The sequence below is a fragment of the Netta rufina genome, assembly GCF_964035555.1.
Source record: "Netta rufina genome assembly, chromosome: 4".
In the NCBI taxonomy this organism is placed as follows: domain Eukaryota; kingdom Metazoa; phylum Chordata; class Aves; order Anseriformes; family Anatidae; genus Netta; species Netta rufina.
The window spans coordinates 65,974,941-65,997,144 of NC_140127.1; the positions used below are offsets into that span (position 1 = coordinate 65,974,941).

Genomic DNA, 22,204 nt, shown 5'->3' on the forward strand with positions numbered 1-22,204 from the left:
AAACGAAAACAAAACAACAACAAAAAAAAGAAACACCAAAACAAGAACCAAACCAAAATGTTCTCCCTCTGACCTCCTTTTGGAGTGGCTATCCACAAACATGCATACAGAAACATCAGGAAGTGTTTGGCAGTTCATCGGCCAAACTCAAACACAGAGTAGAATGCCAACCTGTTTGGACTAGAGGAAGAATTCTTCATGTGGTGTTACCAAATATGAAGATGTAAGATCTAGTCACTCATCATCTTTGGGAAGGCCCTCTTTCAAAGGCATGAATGGGCTAACAGACAAACCTAGAGTTGCTCTCCCTCTGGGAACTGGTAGTGTTTCACATAAAGCATTTCATCTTTAACCTCACCCTCTCCCTTTCCAAGAAAAATAATACATAAGTGTCCAAACATAACTTCCTCATCTCTTTTTTAGATTTAGTAGTGAACTTTTGTTGCAGCTACACCACTGTCATAATGTTAATTTAATGTTTTCTCCCTTTCCACAACCATTGTTTACCTCACTTGTGATATTGTTCCACTTTTGGCAATAAGATCGTACTGAAACTTCAAAATTTGTAAGGGCTGACAAGAAGCAGAACAAGTTACTACTTGTATACAGAGATATGTTAATACTGTTCAGATAGTACTCTGCCAATATTATATACTACCAATTAAATGAAAAAATGCCACCAGAGTAGTGTTACCATATCTCACTACCTAAGATACTGTCTCTGCACGTGATATTATTGTGTATATGTTCAAGTAAACACACTCTTTGGGTCTTGTGGTGGTAGTGGTGAGAAAGGAGAGACTTTGTAGGAAAAAAATGAAAAGGGTCTGTCCAAAATGAAGCAGTTTTGCCTAATCAATAAGGTCTGATTGACTTTAACCATTTATAGGTATTCTATTATGGTATGGAAGCCTCCTTGTTACTAATGATATTACAAAAAGACTCTGGGAATATTTACCGAAGTTAATTACATCTATGCCAACAGTTATTTAACAATTTATTATTGCAGTTCTTATATTTTTAACATTTCTTTGGAATGGTCTTTATATCAATCAGTCTATAGGTTAATATAGTTATAATCTTAGGTTAATATAGTGCATTGTTGGGTTATTTTAATTACCACACACACTAGATTCAGTGGAAGTTTTGCTTGAACTGAGATAAATTGCTAATGGAATATTGAATTTAAAAATAACTTCATTATGGATAAAGAAGAATGGGTAACTTTTAATGTAAATTTTAAGAGGTGATGAATTCAGGACATAAGAATATACATCAAAATCACAGCAGGGCAGATGATAAGTTACAATAGAAAAAAGCATTAGATATCTGGGTATATATATATATACATTTATATTGCAGAATTACTAATGAACTTTTAAGACTGATATCCTAAATATTTTTATGGGTTTTGATTGTTAAGTACAATAAGACAGCAGTTTCATACTGTGCCATATTTTTTCCTAGGCAATCCTTTAGCAGTGCTATTAATATTTGTGCTACTAATGTTTTTCTGCCTGAGCATGGCTCATGTTTAATGACAAAACACAAGTCAGCGGTTCACAGGATATAGCAGGACCACCCATCATGTCCACCCACCAAGGGAGGACATGAGGAGAGGAGTGATTCTGCTGCCCTGCTAAATTCCTGTAATTACTTTGCATTATATAAAATTCTTTCTTACCTTCAATTTCCTAGGTAAATTAAGAGCTGCCAACTACCCTGGTTTGTTTTTTCATGTTTAGAACTAATGCACAATGACAAATTTCCCTGCCACACAGTGTACAAATGAATAATTAATGTTCCAAGGTGACTTCTATGCATGTGTTTTAAGGACAGAGATATTATTTTGTTCATTTGCTCTGGTTCAAATAATAAAAACAGCTATAAAATGGGGGCTGATATCCCTTTAATACAAAAAACTAACTGTTAGTGATAAATCAGCCACACACAAGTAATAAATGACCCTATCTAATAAAAAAAGAGCAGCAAAAGGAAAATCTTTTCAATTTGTTAGTACATAGTGACAGTTAACTGGGTTGACTGACCCTGTGTACATTCTCACAGCAGTCATTTCATCGTTTCATCAGTGTTCTCATCGTATCTCCTCTTAAGTGCAATCAGTCTTCGGATAAGTAGTGGAATTTGGTAAAGAGTGTTTGTGTTACAGAAGGAAGTTCTGGCGTTTAGCTGGGAGACAACCCTATGGTTTTTGCACTAAACAGTCATAGAATCATAGAATCATTCAGGCTGGAAAAGACCTCTAAGATCATCTACTCCAACTTTTAACCTAGTACTGGCAAGTCCACCACTAAATCATGCCTCTAAGTTCTATATTTAGTCACTGTAATAGTGACATGTTCATCAGGCATGGCTTATGGGAGCCAGTATGAATGATTTATCCCTATCCACAATACATCATCAGAAATGCTGCAGATCACATCCTGTCAATAATTACTCACTTTAGAAAAGTTTTTTTTTGTTTTTTCTTTGTGTACTTTGGCAAGTAATTCAGTGCAATAGGAACATACCAGGAGATCTGCAGACCAACACCAAGTTCTAAGGCATCTACATTTACACTATTGGTAGGTTAGAGGGTTTTACTCCGGACAATACTTAACTCTGGATCCCTGGTAAGAACGTCCCCATCATATTCATGCTTCAAATATGTCCAAAGGATTAATGGCTAAATCGGACTCTCTGTCTCCAATAGCAGTCAAAACACATGTGCACCTAACTTGGAGCTCCAGGTTTAGTTTCCTCTAAAAGGAGCCTTGTTTGTGCACACCAAAACAGCTGTGCACACTAAAACAACCTATGGCAGTGAGGACAATTAAACCACACATATGACACACTACAATGGCACTAAAAGAGATGTAGCTGTTGAACGCTAAAAAAAGCTGAAGGACACTAGAATTAGCATTTGTTCTGAAACTGATCTGCATACACTACTCACTGGAAGTGATGTACTCAGGAGCCTTCCCAGGACTAAGTGGCACTGCCTCTTCGTAATAGCCTTCAGGAAGGGAAGATGTTGGTAATGGTGGAGGCCCATTATCTGGTGGCTAAAGGAAGAAAACAGGACAAAAAAAAAATCAGAAAACAATTAAAGGTGTTAAAATAAACATCATTGAAACATCTGCTCATTATCAGTTTACAAGTAACACATATATACATATAGTCAGGACTAGCTGCTGGGTTTATATATATAACTATGTAACTATATCTTACTTTAACTATCTCTAAAGCCAAGGCTCTGGAGGAGTGAATTAGATGTTGACCTTTGAGTAAGACATGAAGGGTAGCAGCATTTAGAAGGAAAAAAAAAAAAAAAGCCTAAATCTCAAGCTCCTTTTATGACCTAAATCTCAAGCTCCTTTTATGATGCTATCATTAAACAGTAATAAGTAGAGGTTGAGATTTGAAGATGTGAAGTGACTTATTTATGCTTCAAAACATAATGATACACTTCACAACCTATCATTATTGCCAATCCCTTTACCTCTGTTCATGGAAAGGAAGCAGAACCTTCTTGCATGTACTTCAACTGATGTCCTTCAGTGATATAAATACTATACAATCTAACATGTTGAAAAGATATAGTTCTCTCTATTTAAGGACTACAAATGTAAAGGATCTATGTACCAAAGTGATTTACATACATAGGACATTTTATAGTGTTGAGGCTTATTTATTAGTATTCTACATCTAAAATAATTCATATTACAGTAGCAAGCATCACTTTGGTTGTACAGTTTAGAAAAGTTAAATAGCCTGATCTGGCAGAGATCAAGGACAGATAACCTAGACCATGTTTTAATGATGCATTCTGTTTTTCAATGGCAAACCAATTCTTAATATAGACATTAATTTTTAAAATGTACCTCTACTTGGTGAAAACTGAGCTATACAAATGATGAATAGCTTGGAACATCAAGAAACTATTATATGATAAAATAAATATTTCAAATACCAGGTCAAATTCTGAAATGCTTCTTTTCTAAATATAAGCCTGTTTTAAATTTAAAACTGACCAACTACTGGTATGTTGATATAGTAAAAAAGTAAATTTAGTACTCAGACTTCTTCCATATGACTTTACTGTTCTATTTCTTTAGCAAGGACCAAAACAACTGCATTTTATAGAACACGTTCATATTTGCCGTAAGTTTTTAGATCCATATATTCATATTGGAGGAAATACTTCAGTCTTTTTCCAATACCAGTGGTTTATTGCATTATTACAAAAATGTAACTTGTAAGCAGAGTCTCATTTCTGCAGTAACAGTTTTTGAATACATCTTTGTCATGTAATGAAATAGATGTAACGGCGTTTGTCTTCATTGGACCGATCCACTCAACATCAGGAAAACAGAGATATCTAAGTAAGAAATTAGTCACGTGGGCTTTACTTATGGACAAACGTTTCTAGAGCACAGTTCAGATCTCAGGTGGGCTGAATAGTCTAGGAGAGGCAGAAATCCTTTTTTCATGGAACATAGGTGAAGGCACAGTGACTATGTTCCTCTTTGGCTATAGGCCTATAATTACCTGAGAGGGACGTGACCATTAATAACATGTGACATTGACTGTTTTGAAATTAGGTCCTTGGCACTTTCAGGGGTGGATTCGTCTTTCCACATTTCATAGCCAGACACCTCGACACCGACTAAACTGTGCCAGACACCTAATTCTCAACTACTCAGCAAGATGAGTAGTACCAGTCTTAGAGCGCTCTGTAGTTACATTTATATGCAGTAGGTTATTCTGCCTCACGGGTACATGCTTATGAATTCCCAGTTGGCACAAAGGCAAGGAATAAATCTGTACTTCAGAAGATTGAGCACCAACTTGCCATTGAACACTAAGCTGCCCAGTAAAATCAAGAATTTCCATATGACTAATGAACTGATTTGTGCCTAAACACAAACATTCTTGGCTGGATTGACATTTACACTAATATTATTTCTATATCAAATGATGTAGCAAACTTAGTATGTCACAGTCAATTACAGTTAAGAGACAGCAATTACTGTTATCTGCAGTGTGAACCAAATGAGTTTTCATCACAGACCAGTTTTGCTAGAGAAATTATCTGTCAAATAAGCAAAATGATGAAAAAATACAACTTTTACTGTAGATTCCTTGTGATTCTGCTAAAAAACACAAATTGCAAATCTGCACATCATCACAAAATAAATGAGCCTTTCAAGGTTACCTGCTGCTGTGCAACAGGCATAAGGGACATTACATAATATTACATGTTAGTTAATATTGGAAAATTGACAGCACGTTGTGAATTTTACCCTACACACCTACACACACAGTCAGGTCTGTGTGCCCTGAATTGTTGGGTACAATAGGGAGAACTTCCTCAAAAGAGTATGCATTTTCCTCTTTCAGGCAGGTGGGCAGAGCCTTGCTCAAGCGAGTCAGGGTCAAGGCTTATTCCTGGGGCAATGCAGATTCATACCACCCCTTTCATAGGACAGATATATTAATATCTTTGTCTAGCCTTAAACTATTTTCCCTGCCAGGTGTGTAGATGATATATGAAATTCCTATCATTATTAAACCTAATTCACCCAGGAAATACCCATCCTGAGAGTCATTCCAATTTTGACTTGACATAGTAACAAGGTTTCAAAGCTATCTTTTACCAGAAATAAATAAGAGGTTCCAATAAAGATCAGGAAAAAAAATACTTGTTTTTAGACAAAATGTTATTCAGAAAGAAAGAAAAAAGGAAATGAAACACAAATGGTGCTTGTCTGAATTCGACCCTGCTGGAGCACCAGTTACTTCACGCAGCTGGGGCGGGCTGGGCTGTGCAGCCAATGTCAACACAGATGGAATCCATTGCTGAATTAACCGGCCCTTGGTTTTGAAATGCATTTTGCAGTGCTTGCTATAACAAAGTTGAAAACAATTATAAAAAGATTTCATTTTCACCGAAAATAAATAAATAAATAATATATATATATATAAGAAGAAACAGAAATATCCAACATTGAATACTTTCTGATTAAAGCAGGCTGCTTTAATATTGAAAGAAAATCCAACAGATTAAATACAAAATAAAAATAACTCATTCAAATCTGTATGATAAACAGCTACATCTTCGGGGAGCTATGGAACACGTATATCTTTGAGCATCCAGAAATATAAAAAATACATATGAGCATTTTGATATTACTTAATATTTACAGTGCTTTACTTATTTTACTATTGATAGTTGTATTGCCTAATGTTTTTAACCTGGCAGTTTTTCAGTGGAAGACCTGTGGTTAAGTTATGAATTATGAACTGGAATAATTCTTGATTGCATAATTTTTCATTAGTTTATCTGAAAATAAAAAGTCCATAAAAACACTAAACTATTTACATATCATATAAAAGGATTAAGTCTCAAAACAAACAAACAAACAAAAAAAAAAACAACAACCATAGAACATGTGTAGTTTGAGTGGTATCAGGAGGAAAGACCTGGCAACCTGCAAAGAAAGCATTAGCAAAAATTTCTGCTTTTATTTTTTTACAACAGACCACAGGGAAGAAAATGAGAGAATTCTGCCTTTCAAGAACAAATAATCTTGTTCAATAACAGGAATAAGAACTGAGTTAGAAAAAAAAAAAACAAAAAACATTATTTTTTATATCACTGAAGGAAAAGGGACAAAAATGAGTGGGATATTGTTGCCCAGAATAACACCAGTGACACTGAAAAAACAGATAAAGATGCTTGACAGGAGCTGGGTCTGAGACAAAATGAGAGATGGTTTATTTGAAATGAAGACTCATAAGGGGTGATAATTATATTACAGAACTGAGATCTCTGAAGACACTAAAGATTGGGTTGTCCATGGGATGCCCAAAAACAATTTACAGGAGAGATTGCTCAGAGAAAGAAAAAAAGTATCTCCAAATAAGCAATACTTACCTGGACATTAAAACTCACTATTCTACTGGATACTATGACACAGACTTAGTGGAAACATTAATTTTATGGTCTATTATGGTCTACCTCTCCACCTGCCCTTCTGTGTTGCACGGACCACAAATGAACTATTTCTTTCTTTATCCTAGGGTAGAAAATACTTCATTTCCCTCTTTTCCCTCTTCTGTCCAGGGGTTACCAAGGTAGGTAATAACTTTTTTTTTTTTTTTTTTTTTTTTAGGGATAGTCTATCTGATACCTGCTGAGGGTACGCTAGCATATAATGTGAGAAGTTGTATAAAAGGCAGAGGAAAAGAAATGTCATCCTCCACAGTTTGAGGTTATAAAAGCACTTTACACCCCAATGAAGCCTTACACTATATAGGAAATAGAAAGAAACACCTCTGTTCATGCAATGATTTAAGATGTGAAAGTTTACTGTGAAAAGCAGTGACTTTAACAGAGGAAAAGACTGTCGGTACACCCATGCTGGAGCCAAGGGCTGCCAGCAATTCCACAGCCATGCTCACACATGTGTTATTAGATCAGCCACCAGTTCAGATCCAGCTGGACTGTAGAGCCAGCTGCTACGTTACCCCTCAATGCTGCAAAGCAGCAACATGACACTGGAAGAGTGGTCACACACTGGTGATGCATAATAAAGAAGGCAGCAGGCAAATGTGGGCTTTCAAGCAAAGTCTTTGACACATGCACGTGCCATTTGTGCCAGAGCAAGCTTCGAGCTGACCTCCGTACAGCCCTGTGGCATCCTCAGCCTGGGGGGGGAAGAGGGCTCATGCAATTATGATCCCGCTCCCCAGATGTAAAAAAAGTGAATGTCCAGATGGCAAAACAAATTGAGAAATTGAGCACCAATACAATTGGCAAAATTGCTAACGGTACATGTCAACGAGGCTTCATCACACCGCAGTAAAGGCTGGAAATTGGGCATGAGTACTCACCACACACTTGGACTTGGTATGAAAGTCTTTAGAAAAACTCAGAATCACTAAGGCACTAAAAATAAACTGCTGTTTATTGCCAGCACTTGAGGACGTGGATGGACCATGGATTTTTCAGGTCAAAAATGCTGACTACGTGGGATATTAAGAGCATGTTGAGCTGTGCAGAAGTGAAATATTAGCCTGAGTGCAAAGATGCAGAAGACAAGGAGAATTCTTCATGTGACCACAGCCTTGTATTCCAAGGTTTCGGTTTTCAAGGTTGACAATTTTTCAGGTTGTCATCTAGACCCTAAGAAACTGGGAGCCAAATAACATGAAAAAAAGTCTAACAATTCAACTTTTCAGACTCTGAGCACATCTGACAAAGGACAGCAAACCAGCCAGCCACATAACAAACAAGTGTGGCTCATAGGACTGGTAAGGAGTAGTAAGAGGCTCTTGTAGTTGTCTCCAAGATGAAATAAGGCTTTTACTACTGCAAAATTATCAGCCAATGGCATTTGGTAGTCTGGTGTTTACAGATACAGAAGAGATGAATGTGCTCAGAGAAGCAATCAGGTGCAGGATTGCGTACTAGTGGAAGTGACCACCAGGCAGAGGATGAACATAAGCACAAGCAAAGCTTGTGTTCAGGATGATTCTGAACAGCGGAAGATTTGAGACGAATAGCAAGGTACAGGCTTTGCACATTGCTCCTGAGAGTGGAAATATGTCTGAGACTGCCTAGGAGTGCGCCTGCTGACGCAGGAGTGAATATCTAATTAAAGGTATCTCTGGAAAAGTGATTAGTATTTACAGTGACTACAGATTCCAGCCTCAAAAACCACAACCTGATGATGGGAAAAGGATCTGAACAGACTTAGTCACAGTTAAAGAATGACTCAAGGCGTCCTGTGGCTCCACAATTTGATCTGAATACTGTCTGGAGGACAGTATTACACAGGAATCACACCAGGACCAGAGTTACTTAATTAATTTGCATTTAATTCATTGATATTTAAGATATTAAATAAAACAGAGAAAACTGCAGCACAGGATGAACCATAGAAAGAGTTTCACCCCAAATCTATGGAAGGCAGAAGTGAAAATAAACAGCAGACCCCATGTAAGTAACAGAAGATTTAAAGAAATAAAAAGAAAATGCAAAAAAGAATGAGGCAGAAACACAAACAGGGTATTTCTGTTTCATTCAGATTCTGTAATAAAAGATTATTACACAACTATTTGGAACTGTCACTCAGACTAAACAAAAATTGTCTCATATCGAGCAAAGGGTCTGGGTATAGCAAGAAATGGTCTTTAATTAATTCTGAGAAACATTTTCATGTGTATTACATGAGAAAGAAGAAACTGAATTTAAGCAGCACAGAGCCCTCAGTCAGAGGTGGTTATTCTAGCTCAAAGAAGTACCTTAATCCCCAGTCACCTTCCTACTCCACTTTATAAGCTCATCCAGGTGCTTGTGCAGACAAGACAAGCAGCACTGTGAATAATGAAACACCATTTCCTCTGGAGCAATATTCTCTAAGGGCCTAAACTGTATCAAACAAAAACGAGAGACTTTGGTACTTACTGGCCTAATTTCATAACTTCCTTTTACAAAGGTCAAAGACCATGAGCATCTAGTATAGACAGAGAAGCTATAGACATATAGCTTCACAATGATCATAGGAAGAATCTGGTGTAAAAAAGTTCCATCCTACTCTAAGCCCAAAGAACTCATCCAGTTTAAATGCAAATTCTAGGTAAAGGTTGTTGGGAACAGTCATTTTGTCAGATTAGACATCAAGAAAGCTTTGAAATATTGTGATGGTCACTGTTAAAAAGGCACTGTTATAAAGGGAATTGTTGTAACTAAAACTTTTCTGTGATACCATTTGCAAATGTGATATAAATAATCAACAATAATACACCAACCCTACCCAGAGAAAATGGATATGGCAAATGTGGTGTCCTGCAAGAGAAGATCAACACATGCACAAAAACAACCAACCAAAATAAACAAAAAAAAAAAAGACCAAAAAAAGACCAAACAAACAAACAAAAAAAACACAATGGCTTATTCCTTATTCAATCACATATATAAACACTGGAAATATTCCACAATGAAATCATGCCCTGAGGACAGCTCTTCTGGTCACTTCTGGTCAAACTAGAATATGAAACTAGAGCATAGGAGAAATACAGATAATGGAAACTAGTTCAGCAGGATCAAACTATACTTCAAAACAGAAACTAACAGAGCCTGTCTTACATGAAATGTATAGAAATGAAACCTGAGAAGAATATGACTGTGATTTCAAATGACAAAGGATTTACCAAAGTGAGGAAAAAAAAAAAATACTTAGACATAAGGACAATGGCTGACAATGAACATGGTGGAACAGCCTTTTGAATTGAAATAGTGGTTTAAAGAAACCTAAAATGGTAAGAAATAGATTTTAAGTTTCTGAAAGAGCTTATGTGTTAATAACCCGCAGTAAGAGCAACTGGACTCAATAATCAAAAAGGACCTTCTAGTTGTTCCTTCATTACTGAAGGTCTTGTTCATTCAGATTGAAGCTACTGGCCAGCTCTGAAAGAAACAATTGAGTTTCTTGTTGAATTGTTTATTTTTGCTTCTAAAATTTTTTTATGAGGAAAAAAAGCTCCAAAGCCAACACTATTTTAAGATTATTTTTTAAAGTACTGAGAATAACAACTGATTTCCAGTATCAGAAGAAAAAAAAAACAAGACGAAACAAAGATTCCTAAGTACCCACCTGGTACACAAGCCTCTTGCTTTTGCTGTCACAAGCCTAACTGCGCATTTGAGAAAATCTTGAAGACTGGCACTTTTTGTTTGTTTGTTTGAAGAATGATTAATACAATTGATGATATATCACCTTAAAAATCCTTTTGATTTCAGGATGATTTTTTCTTCTCCAAGGACGCTATTTCCTTTCAGCATTTTCTAATAAATATCTGAGAGTATACCTGACAGGCAGCCAGATAAAGGGGGGCTGTCATATCACTTCTCCTCAATAGGAAGCCCATTTATATGAAACACTCCTACAGTGTGACTGTGTATGTTGCAAGAAAGGGTTGGAGAAAGATGACCTATGCTTTTGATTTATATCTACAGGGGTTCTGGCATCTTGCTGGACACTTGTTGCGGTTAAATAATTATTAAATTGACAATATTCCAGGAAAAACAAAACATATATCCAATTTTACTGTGAAAATCATGCAAAAGAGCTAAGGGTGCTGTTCGTATTTGATTTTCTTGGACTGCACAATGTGCTGAAATCACTGAATGTCAGATGTACTACGACAACCAAATGCTTGGAGGCTAGAAGTATTCTGTCACTGTCATGCTGTGGATAATTTATGCCAGTATTCCTCCGGCACGTCAGAGCAGCAGGACATAGCGGATATTATTCTGTTGCCTCAGTGTAAAATGGACTTCAAGGCAACTTGGTGATAGCGCAGTGATGGGATCCTAGTTATTAAACCCTGGCAGCACTGTGAGGGCTACACACAGAGTATTAACTTTCTTATTGCTCCAAATCCCCCACTGCTGCCTGTCCTTTCACTGCAGGGATATATCATAAAAGTGAGTGCTGATTTGGAGAGGGAGAAAGCAGGCTAAAAGAATGGAGAAGCATCTCAACTTTATTTCAAAAGATGATCTTCTCTCTCATATCCAAGTAAGAGTTGAGTTCTGCAGCAGACTCAGACATGCCTCTCATGGTCATGTTTTTTATCTGAAGCTTTTACTTTGCTGGCCATCTGAAGGAGCTGTCTGCATGGGCTAAAGCATGGGAGGATTTGTGCTTTCTAAGCCTGACAGAAAGTCTGCTAGACCAGATGTGGGCAAGGGAATGTATACAGACAAAGAATTTCTAAGAGAGCATGTGATTTATTCAAGTACATGTAAGGTCCAATTTTGTCCCTGGATTTTAAGACCTGGTCCAAAGCCCACTGAGTCCAGGAAAATTCTCTGGGCTTTAACACATTTTAATAACTGGAGACGTCACTTTAAATATTAACAACATGTCTCTAAATAAAATGAATTTTATGATCTTTGTTCATAGGCTGATGAATAATAACAAAACTGATATAAGATTTGGCCTGAGCAAATATGCAGGTCTATTTACAGATCTGAAAAGGAAACCTCGCACAGCACCTGCCCACACATAATTCTGGCTCCTGGCACTACTTTAAGGAGGATTGAATTCCTTCCCACCCACACATCTTTACATAAGTAAAAGCTTAAACATCAATTCAGACTAAACATTTTTGAATGCGCAATCCCTTGAGTGCCATAAAAAGAAACAGTGGTGTAAATGAAACTTTAATTTTCCAGCATGCTCAATAACTGATGTGCTAAAAACTTAGATTTTAAACAGTGCATAGCTTATTTAAAGTTATTGATTTCCACTTCCAGTAAATTGCTGTGTTCCAGCAGCATATTGTGTTTCTACCGGAGGCTGAGACCAACTGGAAGAACCTGGTCTCTGTGCTGAATGGTCGACAAAAGGAGGTGACATGTAATATGACTTCTAACTTGCAATGTGAAGAAGGGCACCTTGGAGCAGAATTTCTCAGGTGAGCCCAATGGTTTCCTTTCTCCAGGCTTTCTTCTTCTGTGAAAAGTCTTTATGAAAGGCAGGACATCGGTGTCACTGAGCAATGTAATTATGTACAATTTCTATAGAGATTGACAGCATCATCTACCCATTTTTAGGAGCCTGTTGATTAAGAGATTAAAAATCACTATGCAGGAGCTTTAATGGAAGGGAAAAATAGATCTTAGCCACTATCACGGATGTCCAGCCTGGTGTACAAAGAAAGATGATGCAACAGTCTCTGGTCATATCTAATTATAATGAGGGTCTACCAAAGAAGCCTCTAGCAGTGAAAGGTTTAAAAAAAAAAAATCAATTCCATTGTCTCAACATAACTTCAGGATAATTTTTTAACAGTCAAATTGGGGTTTGAGCTTGCACCAGTGTTCAAAAGTCAAAAAGCTGATAGTTTTGCCCTTCCCTTCTGGCTCCACCTGATCTTTTGCAGGACAACAGCAGTCTGTCATCTCTTTCACAAATTATGATCTCATAGTGTCTTAAAATAACACCACTCGTAACCTATATTTGGATAACAGAAGACAAAAAGAAGCCTGGAACATTTTCCAGCTGATCTCAAAGTGGTACCAACACCAGAAATGGAGGCACGGACCACCATTGCCTGACAGCACCAATAGGATTACAGGAAAAGTGGCCAAAATGAGCTTCCACCACTACAGAAAAAAAAAAAAAAAAAAAAAAAAAACAGCTCAGCTTCATAACTTCACCAAGATGCCGAGATGGAAGGACCTGCAGTGTTACTCTCAGGTCAGAGGGAAGGGCCATGTCCCAACTCCACTTTGTCAGACTCAGCATAGCAAGAACATGCCCCAGATCAACCATCTCTAATTCTGTCAATTTCCACATTAATTAATCACTGTATCTCAGAGAACTATTTTTGTTACTTTGAAATCCAAACTGAATATAACTCCTGCAAAACAGCAGTGACCTACTGGACCAAATTCATACCTCACAACATTTCGTTCAGTGAAGCAGCACCAACTTTAAGGGAATTTTCATGTCAGTATATGAGAAAGGAAATGTAGGTCAGTTGTCTTTAGAACAACAATTTGACTCTTCAGAGGCAATTTATTAAACTGAACCTACACAAATATGAAAGAATTAGGAACTCAATTGGCTTGAGTTTATGAAGCTTGAACCTACAGTCTACATTTCAAAGTCATGTGTATTTTGCATAATTTTCCTCCTCATCAACAACTTGCCTTGTAATTTATGCTACATGCATCTTGAATTAAAGAAAAAAAAATCATTTTCAGGCACTGTTAACCATGAAATGGATTCTCAAGGTTTCCCTGCATATTAATAAGACCACTTTTGCATCCACTCAAATCTGTGCATAATGATTTTCTAACATTCATTTTACTTGAATTCTGATACAATATGTATGGCTCTCAAAATGGATGTTTCTAGCACAAACATTCCCTTTCTATAATGATTTAAGAATACTTCTTTACACTACATAGAATTGAAATTTAAAAAAGAAAGAAATCTTGTTCCAGGTCACAAATCAGCAGCTGGCAGCACTTAGAAACAAACTATGGTTAAGATATTTTATACAATATCCCTTTTTATTTTTAATTTGTTCAGCAGTATCTAGTATTATTCACTTTCAAAAGGATGGCCAAGAGTTTGATCTGATAAGTTAGTACTTATCTTCACAAGTTGTTATTGGCTTATGAAACAGGGAAGCTGCTTAAACATCTGGGCAGAGATGCAAAAACAGAGTAACACATTAAAATGAAGAAGAATGCTTTCAGTTTTTTGGAGTCTTCTGCCTCCATAATGAGAAGACAGACTGCTAATCTGTAAACTGCACATGTACTTCATGCCTCAGACGAATGAAGGCCTCCTCAGTACAGCTTTAGACTGTCCTTATCAATACATACACTTTTCCACAAATTAATAAAAAGATGGATAATTCATCAGTATTAAGGCTAAGACTATGTTAACCTTTCAACAGGATAGACCATTATTTGCATATGCTTCTCTGAAAAAAAAAAAATAAAAAAATATGTTGCAAATGTTTTCTTCAAATCTAAAATAGTAACAGAGCGGTAACAGAGGAGAATTAAAACTTGTTCATAGTTTACTGTTTAATAAGACAGCTGCTCCCAACTGCAGGAATTGAATTTGCAGCCAGTAAACATATAAACATCACTAAGAACTTAAACTGCTGATTGTTCTGCAGGGAATTTCTTACCAAGAGACCAAGCACAGAAGGGCACCAAGGACTTTATGAAAAAAAGAAGCATTCTTTCTGGACTTTAAAACTCTACATTTCTTAATTCATGAATGTTCTCATAAGACTTGATCCAGGAAAAGCTGGTCCTTAAAATCATAAGAAACTGGCTAGGACCCATGATCTCCACAAGACAGGCCAATCTCTGAATACAGCATTAAGTTGCTTGGGCTTTTGCTGCTCTAATTCTGAAAACTGCCAAGGACTGCAGTTCCACAGCTCTTGCAGGTGACCTGTTCTTTGGTTTATTTCACCACAGGGGATTTTTTGCCTTCTCTTCGGCAAGTTGATCCAAATTTCCTCAACCAGAGTGGAGCTGAGAGGAATAATCATTTCCTTGGACACACAGGCTCCTTCCCTTTGTAAGCATTTCTGCTAGTGCTTACCACTAAAATATTCTCTCATATATATTTATGTACTTAAATTAACACTCACCAGCCACTGCTGAGGTATTTCTGGCAGAGGCATTTGAGGAGGTGCTGGCAAACTGTTGGCAACTTCCGTTTTCTGCACATGTTCTTTTATTTCAAAACCTGTGGAAGAGCAAAACATGTCACTTAATGCTTAGGTGGATACAAATGAGACATTTTTTTCTACATGAGGATACTACCATCACACACTGGAATCTGACATGTAGTCCTGCTCACAACCTACCTCCTAAACCAGTTTACTGAGGAAGAACTGGAAGAATGGTAGGAATTCAGGAATTTAATCAAGCAGAACAAACACATACTTACTATATACGATAATGACATAAATGATATTTAGATTAACAAATACCAGACAGAGAAAAAATTTACAGGAAATCGTGCTGAACTGCCTATCCATCTGGAACTGAAAGACATAAAATTCAAACAATTTGCCTGGCATCTATTACAGAGATAAAACCATTGATGAGGGGAAGATAGCATTCTTGTGAATGTCTGAATGGCAACATGGAGCAAATTAAACAGGGTCCCCGCCCTCCCTGGGGAAAGAGGAGTGACTACTTCCACGTTTTCTTGGCATAGTCATTTAAATCCCAGTCGAACACACTTCACGATATTGTTTATTTTTCTAAAAATCAAAAGCAAGATTAGGGTGCATCTCAATGCTCTGACAAAAAAATCAGTCAATAGGATGGATGTACCCTGTGCACACCTATACTGAATTTAGCTCCTCATGTTTAGATAAGTTGGTCAAGATCACATAATTTTCAAAAATATAATCAATGATGAAATGTTTCTAGTCATAATAACCCAGTCCACTGGCTGTGAAGTCCTGGATTGAAAATCAACACTGATAAAATAAACTGCCTCTAAGGGCCATAGAATCTTCTTTCTTCCTACAAAAGAAGAGGTGATTAGTCTTGAGAAACATTCCTTTTTTTTTTTCTTTTTTTTTGATATAACTTTCATTTGTTATTCTTTATGTAGGATCAATTCATTCTATGACTGCTATCCATATCCAAGTCCCCCATACCATCAAAAGTCAAATATGAAGTACATTTTACTGGGGAAAAAAAAAAATGTTTTCTAAGTGGGTTCTACTACTTCTGTAAATCTAGTTTCTCCCCAAAACTATGTTTGGTGAAGCACGAACCTGCTCTTCTAATATTTGTATTCTTCTACCAAACTACACAACAAAGTCAGCATTATAGATTTATAACAGCAAGACCCTTTAAGGAAAACAGGCAACAGTGATGGTCATATTAAATGACTGAATCTATTAACAGTTCTTACTCCAAAATAAACTGTTTGTGTCTTTGCCTTTTAGAAGTCTGAGTTTCAGAAGGAAAAGCCAAGTGTTTTCTCCAGGCCTACAGTACATTGGGCATACCAAGATTCAGGAAGAAAAACAAAGTTTATAGTTTTGCCAGCTCATCAGAGTAACCACTGATTTGGACATGGTGCAGGCTAAGGCCCAGCAACCTGAAGAATATATCTGACTGGCCCAGTACGCTCTGGTTGGTGGACATGAAGTGAAGATAATGGTGTGCATTTAGGACATACATAACACAAGGCAAAAGATTTCTGAAGAATTCCACAAGTAAGAACTTACTGAAAAGAAAGCTACAGTTTAAAGTGTTTTACCAAAATCCAACTTTATAATAATTTCCACACCTTTACAAAGAAAAACTTAATTGTTAACTTCCAGATGTTAGAAAGAATCCAGGCAGTTCCCAGCTGCACTGATCCTTCATTGCCTTTCCCTGTTGTTCTTAAATGGTTTGCTTCAGCAATCGAAATACACTGTTGGATTCAGGCAGTTGATTTCTGCAAATGCCTATAAAGAGTCTGAACTCAGCACAGACCTCAGGCCTGTGAAACCATGCCAGCGATCTGAGAGCTCTCATGGAGTTATGTGGGTGGAGTAAAGCAACATCTTGAAAAACAGACTCGGAATGACAGTTCAGCTCAGTTACAGAGTACTGAGGGTTTATGTGCCTTTTACTGCTTTTAATTTTAATGAAGAGATGAATAGTTTCAAAGGAATGGGAGTACTGAATGTTACAGCTGATAAAAAAAGCAGCAGGGTCATCTCCCTTAATGTGCATGACTCCCTCTGTAGTTTCACACACACTTTAAGCTGGAATGAATGGCTGAGCTCCCAAGGAGGCAGCACCGCTCCTTCCTTGCCTTGTTCCCGTCCCTGCACCAACCTCTCCTTTGTGCCAGCGTAAGCATGTGTGTGGCCTCAGGTTGAACCAGAGCAGTGAACTGACACTGGTTAGGAATAAACCAGAAAAAAAAAAAAAAAGCAAATAATGCTTGTGCTAGCAGAAAGGAAGCTGCAGTACACGATGAGCAAGAATGAGTAGCCTGGGGAGAGAAATAAGATGCTGTTTTTAGAGGCCATGCTGGCTTAAACTCTATTTAAATTGTAGCTCCATAAACTAGAGTTTATAGACATATGAAGTACAGTCCTATGACCTCTTGCTTAACTGAGCTATAGGACTTCCTTGAATTAATTCTTGTTTGAACTAGAGCATATCTTTTAGCAAAATATTCCATCTTGATAAAATGCCAACAATGGCATGCAGACACTAAGTTCTTCCATTAGTTCATATCGTCAATGCTCAAAACATGTGCTTTATTTCCACTTTGAAATAAACATCCAGCAACTGCACACTGCTTTTTTGTTGTGTAAGTCTAAGAGCTCAATCTCAGCCGTCACTTTTCTACATCAAGATTAATTATGATACCTCCTTTAAGGATAATTTGAACACATATTTCTGGACCTTCTATCACTTTTATGACTTCCGTTTGACATGTCTAAATTGTATCTCCTTGAATACACGCAGTGGAAGTGGGTATAAAGTTCCAGTAACTGAACCAAGCTCTTCCACTTAATATATGGATCTTGTTAATGGATTGTTCCCATATTATAACATGCAATGGATCTTGTTACAGATCCTGAAATAGGCTCTAAAACCTAAGATATAGGTGCTGAAAGGTGGAAAACTATGGGCCTTGGTTCTTTTTATCATCACCCACATCTATAGTCATAAATTAAACGTGTCTGGGAAGATGCTCTAATACAGAGAAAGCCATATCCATAAGTTTAACATCTCTCACCCTCAAAGCCAGGGTGGAGGACAATTTTGGACAATTTTGAACTGGATGGACAATTTTGAACTGTTTGCTAGGCATAGATCTTTGCCTGTGATAACTCCCAAATCACACCTAAGAACTGATAATGGAAGAACTGAATGGAAAACGAGTCAGTAAAGGCCAAACTCATGCCAAGTACCACTCCATAATTTCACAGTGTCAATGCTTGAGTTGCAGGGTCCAAAAATGTACCCAGCACTGTTTAATTTCCTATAACAGCTATAGTTTTATGTCCTGAAAAACCATCCACAATCCAGAAAAGATATAAAAATCTTTCTTTTCTGTGTTTGCACATTCACATTCTGCGAATGCTGACTTTTTGAGAAAGTCATTTTTTTTTTAAATAAATCTAGTTGTAAAGATTAAAAGAAAAACATACACTGTCAGGTCAGAATTGTTGAAGTTATTTTGAACTGTAAAACGTATCAAATTGCAAGTTCTTACCTACAGTTTTTTGTTTTAAGAAGTGCAGGGTATTTTGATCAGCTTTTGGAGCACAAAGCGTCCTTCCACAACATGTGAAATTGTTACCTGCTTCCTTCTGCTATTAGTAAAGTAAAAAATAATGATGGGTCCTTAAGAATGTGAAAACAGAAGGAAGGACAATCATCATTTTACAGCTCTTAGACAGTTGCTCTTAGAATCATTATGGTTGAAAAAGACCTCCAAGATCACCTGGTCCAACTGTTTCCCTATCACCAAATATTACTCACAAAACCATCTTCCTAAGTGTCACATCTAAGCTGATCTCCTTGAACTTGAATCCTGTAGCAAGTGCAATTTTTTTTACATTTCTTCACTGCATCAAAAAAAAAACACCATATCTTTTTTAGCACGGCAGAAGAAAGCTAAGAAATGCAGCCATTTGCAAAGTGGAATTTTTCTTCAAAACACTCTAGTATTTTTTAAAATCTAAACAACGGGGGTTTACAGCTACAGCATTTCTGTCAAATGCTGGAGAGACAGAGAGGTCTCATAGTTCTGATGCCTCCTTATACAAAATGAAATATTGTAAGGAAATATACAAGTACTGTTAGGAAAAATAGTGAGGAACATTCTTTGTAAAAGCACCGTTGAAAGGCTGATGTAAATAGTCAATCATTCATGCTGCATTCAGTTCCATAATCTTGATGGAGATAAAAGCGATTGTGCAATCAAAATGGTTTTAGGAAGACAAAGGGTAAGTGAATATTACTCTACTTGCAAAATGCAAACCAAACATGTTGACAGCCATTTCCTAGTTCTGCCTTGGCACTCCTGTATCAGTCATGCACTGGAGTCCACTTCAAAATCAAGCTCTTTGTTGGATTTGGGTCATATGGCAGAGATGTAGCATGCAGCACCATGCGCATGTGGCTGGCACTCCTTTACTTTTGCATCAAAACTAACAAATAGAATTGCTGCCACAAATAAAATGAAGTAACTTCAACGGAGATGAAAACATTCATCTATCATGTTATTTTGTGGCTGGATTCACCCATGTGCAATGAAATTACTTCCTTTATGTCTTTTGCTATATTTTACTGTTGACTGTGAAGGAAAGCATTCAGGAAAATTCCATTTTGGATTCACCCTGTCTTTCTGTTTTGCTTCAATTTAGGGCTTGTCTTTACCCCTTAAAACAATTTCACTGAGCACAGACTTATTCTGTGCATTCTGCAAGCAAGAAAACACACCCGACACTGACCTTTTGATGACTGTATCCTCAGGAGAATGTTAGTTATTACTGCTTTCTTCTCCCTGACAGTCGAAGTTAGATATTCATGGTCCAGAAGTTCAAGAAACAGGCGCAGCTCAACTATTAACTCTTCCATGGCTGAAAGACAGTAATAAAATTACTTTTTGTGAGAAATCCCATTAGAAAAAAAAAAAAAAAAAAAAAAAAAAAAAGGAGTTAATTGTCATTTATTCATATTCATAGTTATTTTCTAGCAATTCTTGTAAGTGAACACTCTTCCCTGCTGGAAATAGACTGCATTAACTGGCAAAACCAACAGACTAATTCATTAGTGAGCACTACTGGTGTATCTAGCAGTTACCTCAAAATTAATGAAGAGAAGACACTATTCTTTCACATACCACGTCATCAAGCCAGTCCTGCACAAAAGTGCAGGAGTGGCAGCAATAAGTTTTTCTAGCAGTGCCCCTCTGGTTCCTCTCTTTTAACAAACAATTTCTAACTGTGCAACAAAATTTAAGCTTGATAAAACTTCCAGACACATTGGTATTTTCCAAAATCTGTAGTGAGAGTCTCTACTTCCCTCACCTTATTTCTTCTGTTTGCAGTGGGGAAAAAAAAAAAAAAAAAGTCATTTTTTACAGTGACTCATATTCCTACCATTTTTCAAAGTCAAGCTCCCAACCTGTCACATAAGTTCTTATTACTCCCTAGATTCACTGAAAATATGCACTTCTTATTTCACCCTACTTCTGCTATTCCAGATCTCAAGGCTTTCCAATTCTTTGTACAAAAAAAATCACATTCCTTCTCCATATTCACAATTTTTCTCATTTTTGTTATCAACAAACTTTATAAGTGAATTTTCACTTCCTTCCTTTAAAATTACCCCTGATGACTTGCATTGTCTTGATAGCTGTAGCAGCTCAGACCATACAACTAAACACATTTTTTATGGCTTAATCATATGATACCTATTCAGCAGATTTATGAGAAGTCTATAGTATTTGGGCCCTAACATACAGTATTATAGTAAGTGCATATTGGAACCACATTTTCATGCTTCAGCTCACTCATAACTCTGAGATTCCTTGGTCCCTTCACTTAAGTGGATTGTCTATTTTTATTTATGGTTTCATCTTGGATGGAATAGTTCACATTTCCATACTTCTTGTATCTGAGGATATTATCCTCATTAAAAGATGAGGGGAAACATTCATTTCATTTCAGGGCCGCACCTAGGATTAATCTCAGTTCTAACCTCATTCCAAAATGCCTCTACTTAAGTTTTTCTCTGCTTACTCACTTTTGTTTTTATAGTCTTTTCAGGGCCTAACAGGGCAACTGCTGGTAAGTCTCTTCAGACTTCTAAAAAGCACATTCTTTGCTGCTTACTCCCTTACCAGCTCTTCCCTACTCTTAAAGCCTTCTCTGATATGGTTGTTTACCCAAGTGAACCTGGAATCTGTTTCTTCAATTTCTGACAACATTTGGACTTTTAAATGGTCCTTGGTCTTGATTTTATCTGATTCTTGAGAGTAGGACTGCGCAGGAAAACCTGCAGATGTCTACTATACCCCTGCAAGAGGCTGTTGCTTCTTCTTGTCACCCATGAATGCAGATGACACTTTTTATTTACAGATGATTGTACCTCAGCATACACTGGCAAAATCAACATACTCCTAGAAGGCAACAGAAGACATGGCAGTTGGCAATACTAAGGTGTGATAATGTTTTAACAACAACAACCAGAAAATCACTTAACAAGAAGTACACTTGAGCAAATCTTTTCTGAAACACACTGTTAGTTCACACATACATATCCATCCTGATCAAGTTTTCTCTTGGTGAATATGTTCTTCTACAAAACAGACTACTGTCATTGCTATTATCTATTATATAAATAGCATACATTTACATGAAAAACATTTCTGAATGATTTTTACAAAGTCTTTTACATAGAGACCAAAAAAGCATATCCAAAATGATGGCATTAAACCTGTTTACATCACTTGACAATGTAGCTCGTGAAAAACATCCAGCAGCTATAGGTTTTTTATTTTTTATTTTTTTAACCATCATACTTGAAGCTGACTAGGGCTCTATCAGAAATCCAAAAGTATTTCAGGAGAACTACAATACTTCTAGCTGTTCACATTACAGA

The 22,204-nt window shown here is 36.9% G+C and overlaps 1 protein-coding gene across 2 annotated transcripts in view; it reads right to left on the reverse strand.

Annotated features, from left to right (window-relative positions):
• Window positions 1–20,176, reverse strand: part of AFAP1 (actin filament associated protein 1) — a gene marked incomplete at its 5' end in the record, with an annotated part of 62,143 nt that extends 41,967 nt beyond the window's left edge. For both annotated transcript variants that reach the window (XM_084286175.1, XM_084286174.1), the window contains 3 exons: window positions 2,957–3,065; window positions 15,205–15,302; window positions 20,050–20,176. In XM_084286175.1, the coding sequence (XP_084142301.1) occupies window positions 2,957–3,065; window positions 15,205–15,302; window positions 20,050–20,176 (334 nt within the window). The remainder of the gene's footprint in view (window positions 1–2,956; window positions 3,066–15,204; window positions 15,303–20,049) is intronic.
• Between the last annotated feature and the right edge of the window lie 2,028 nt (window positions 20,177–22,204).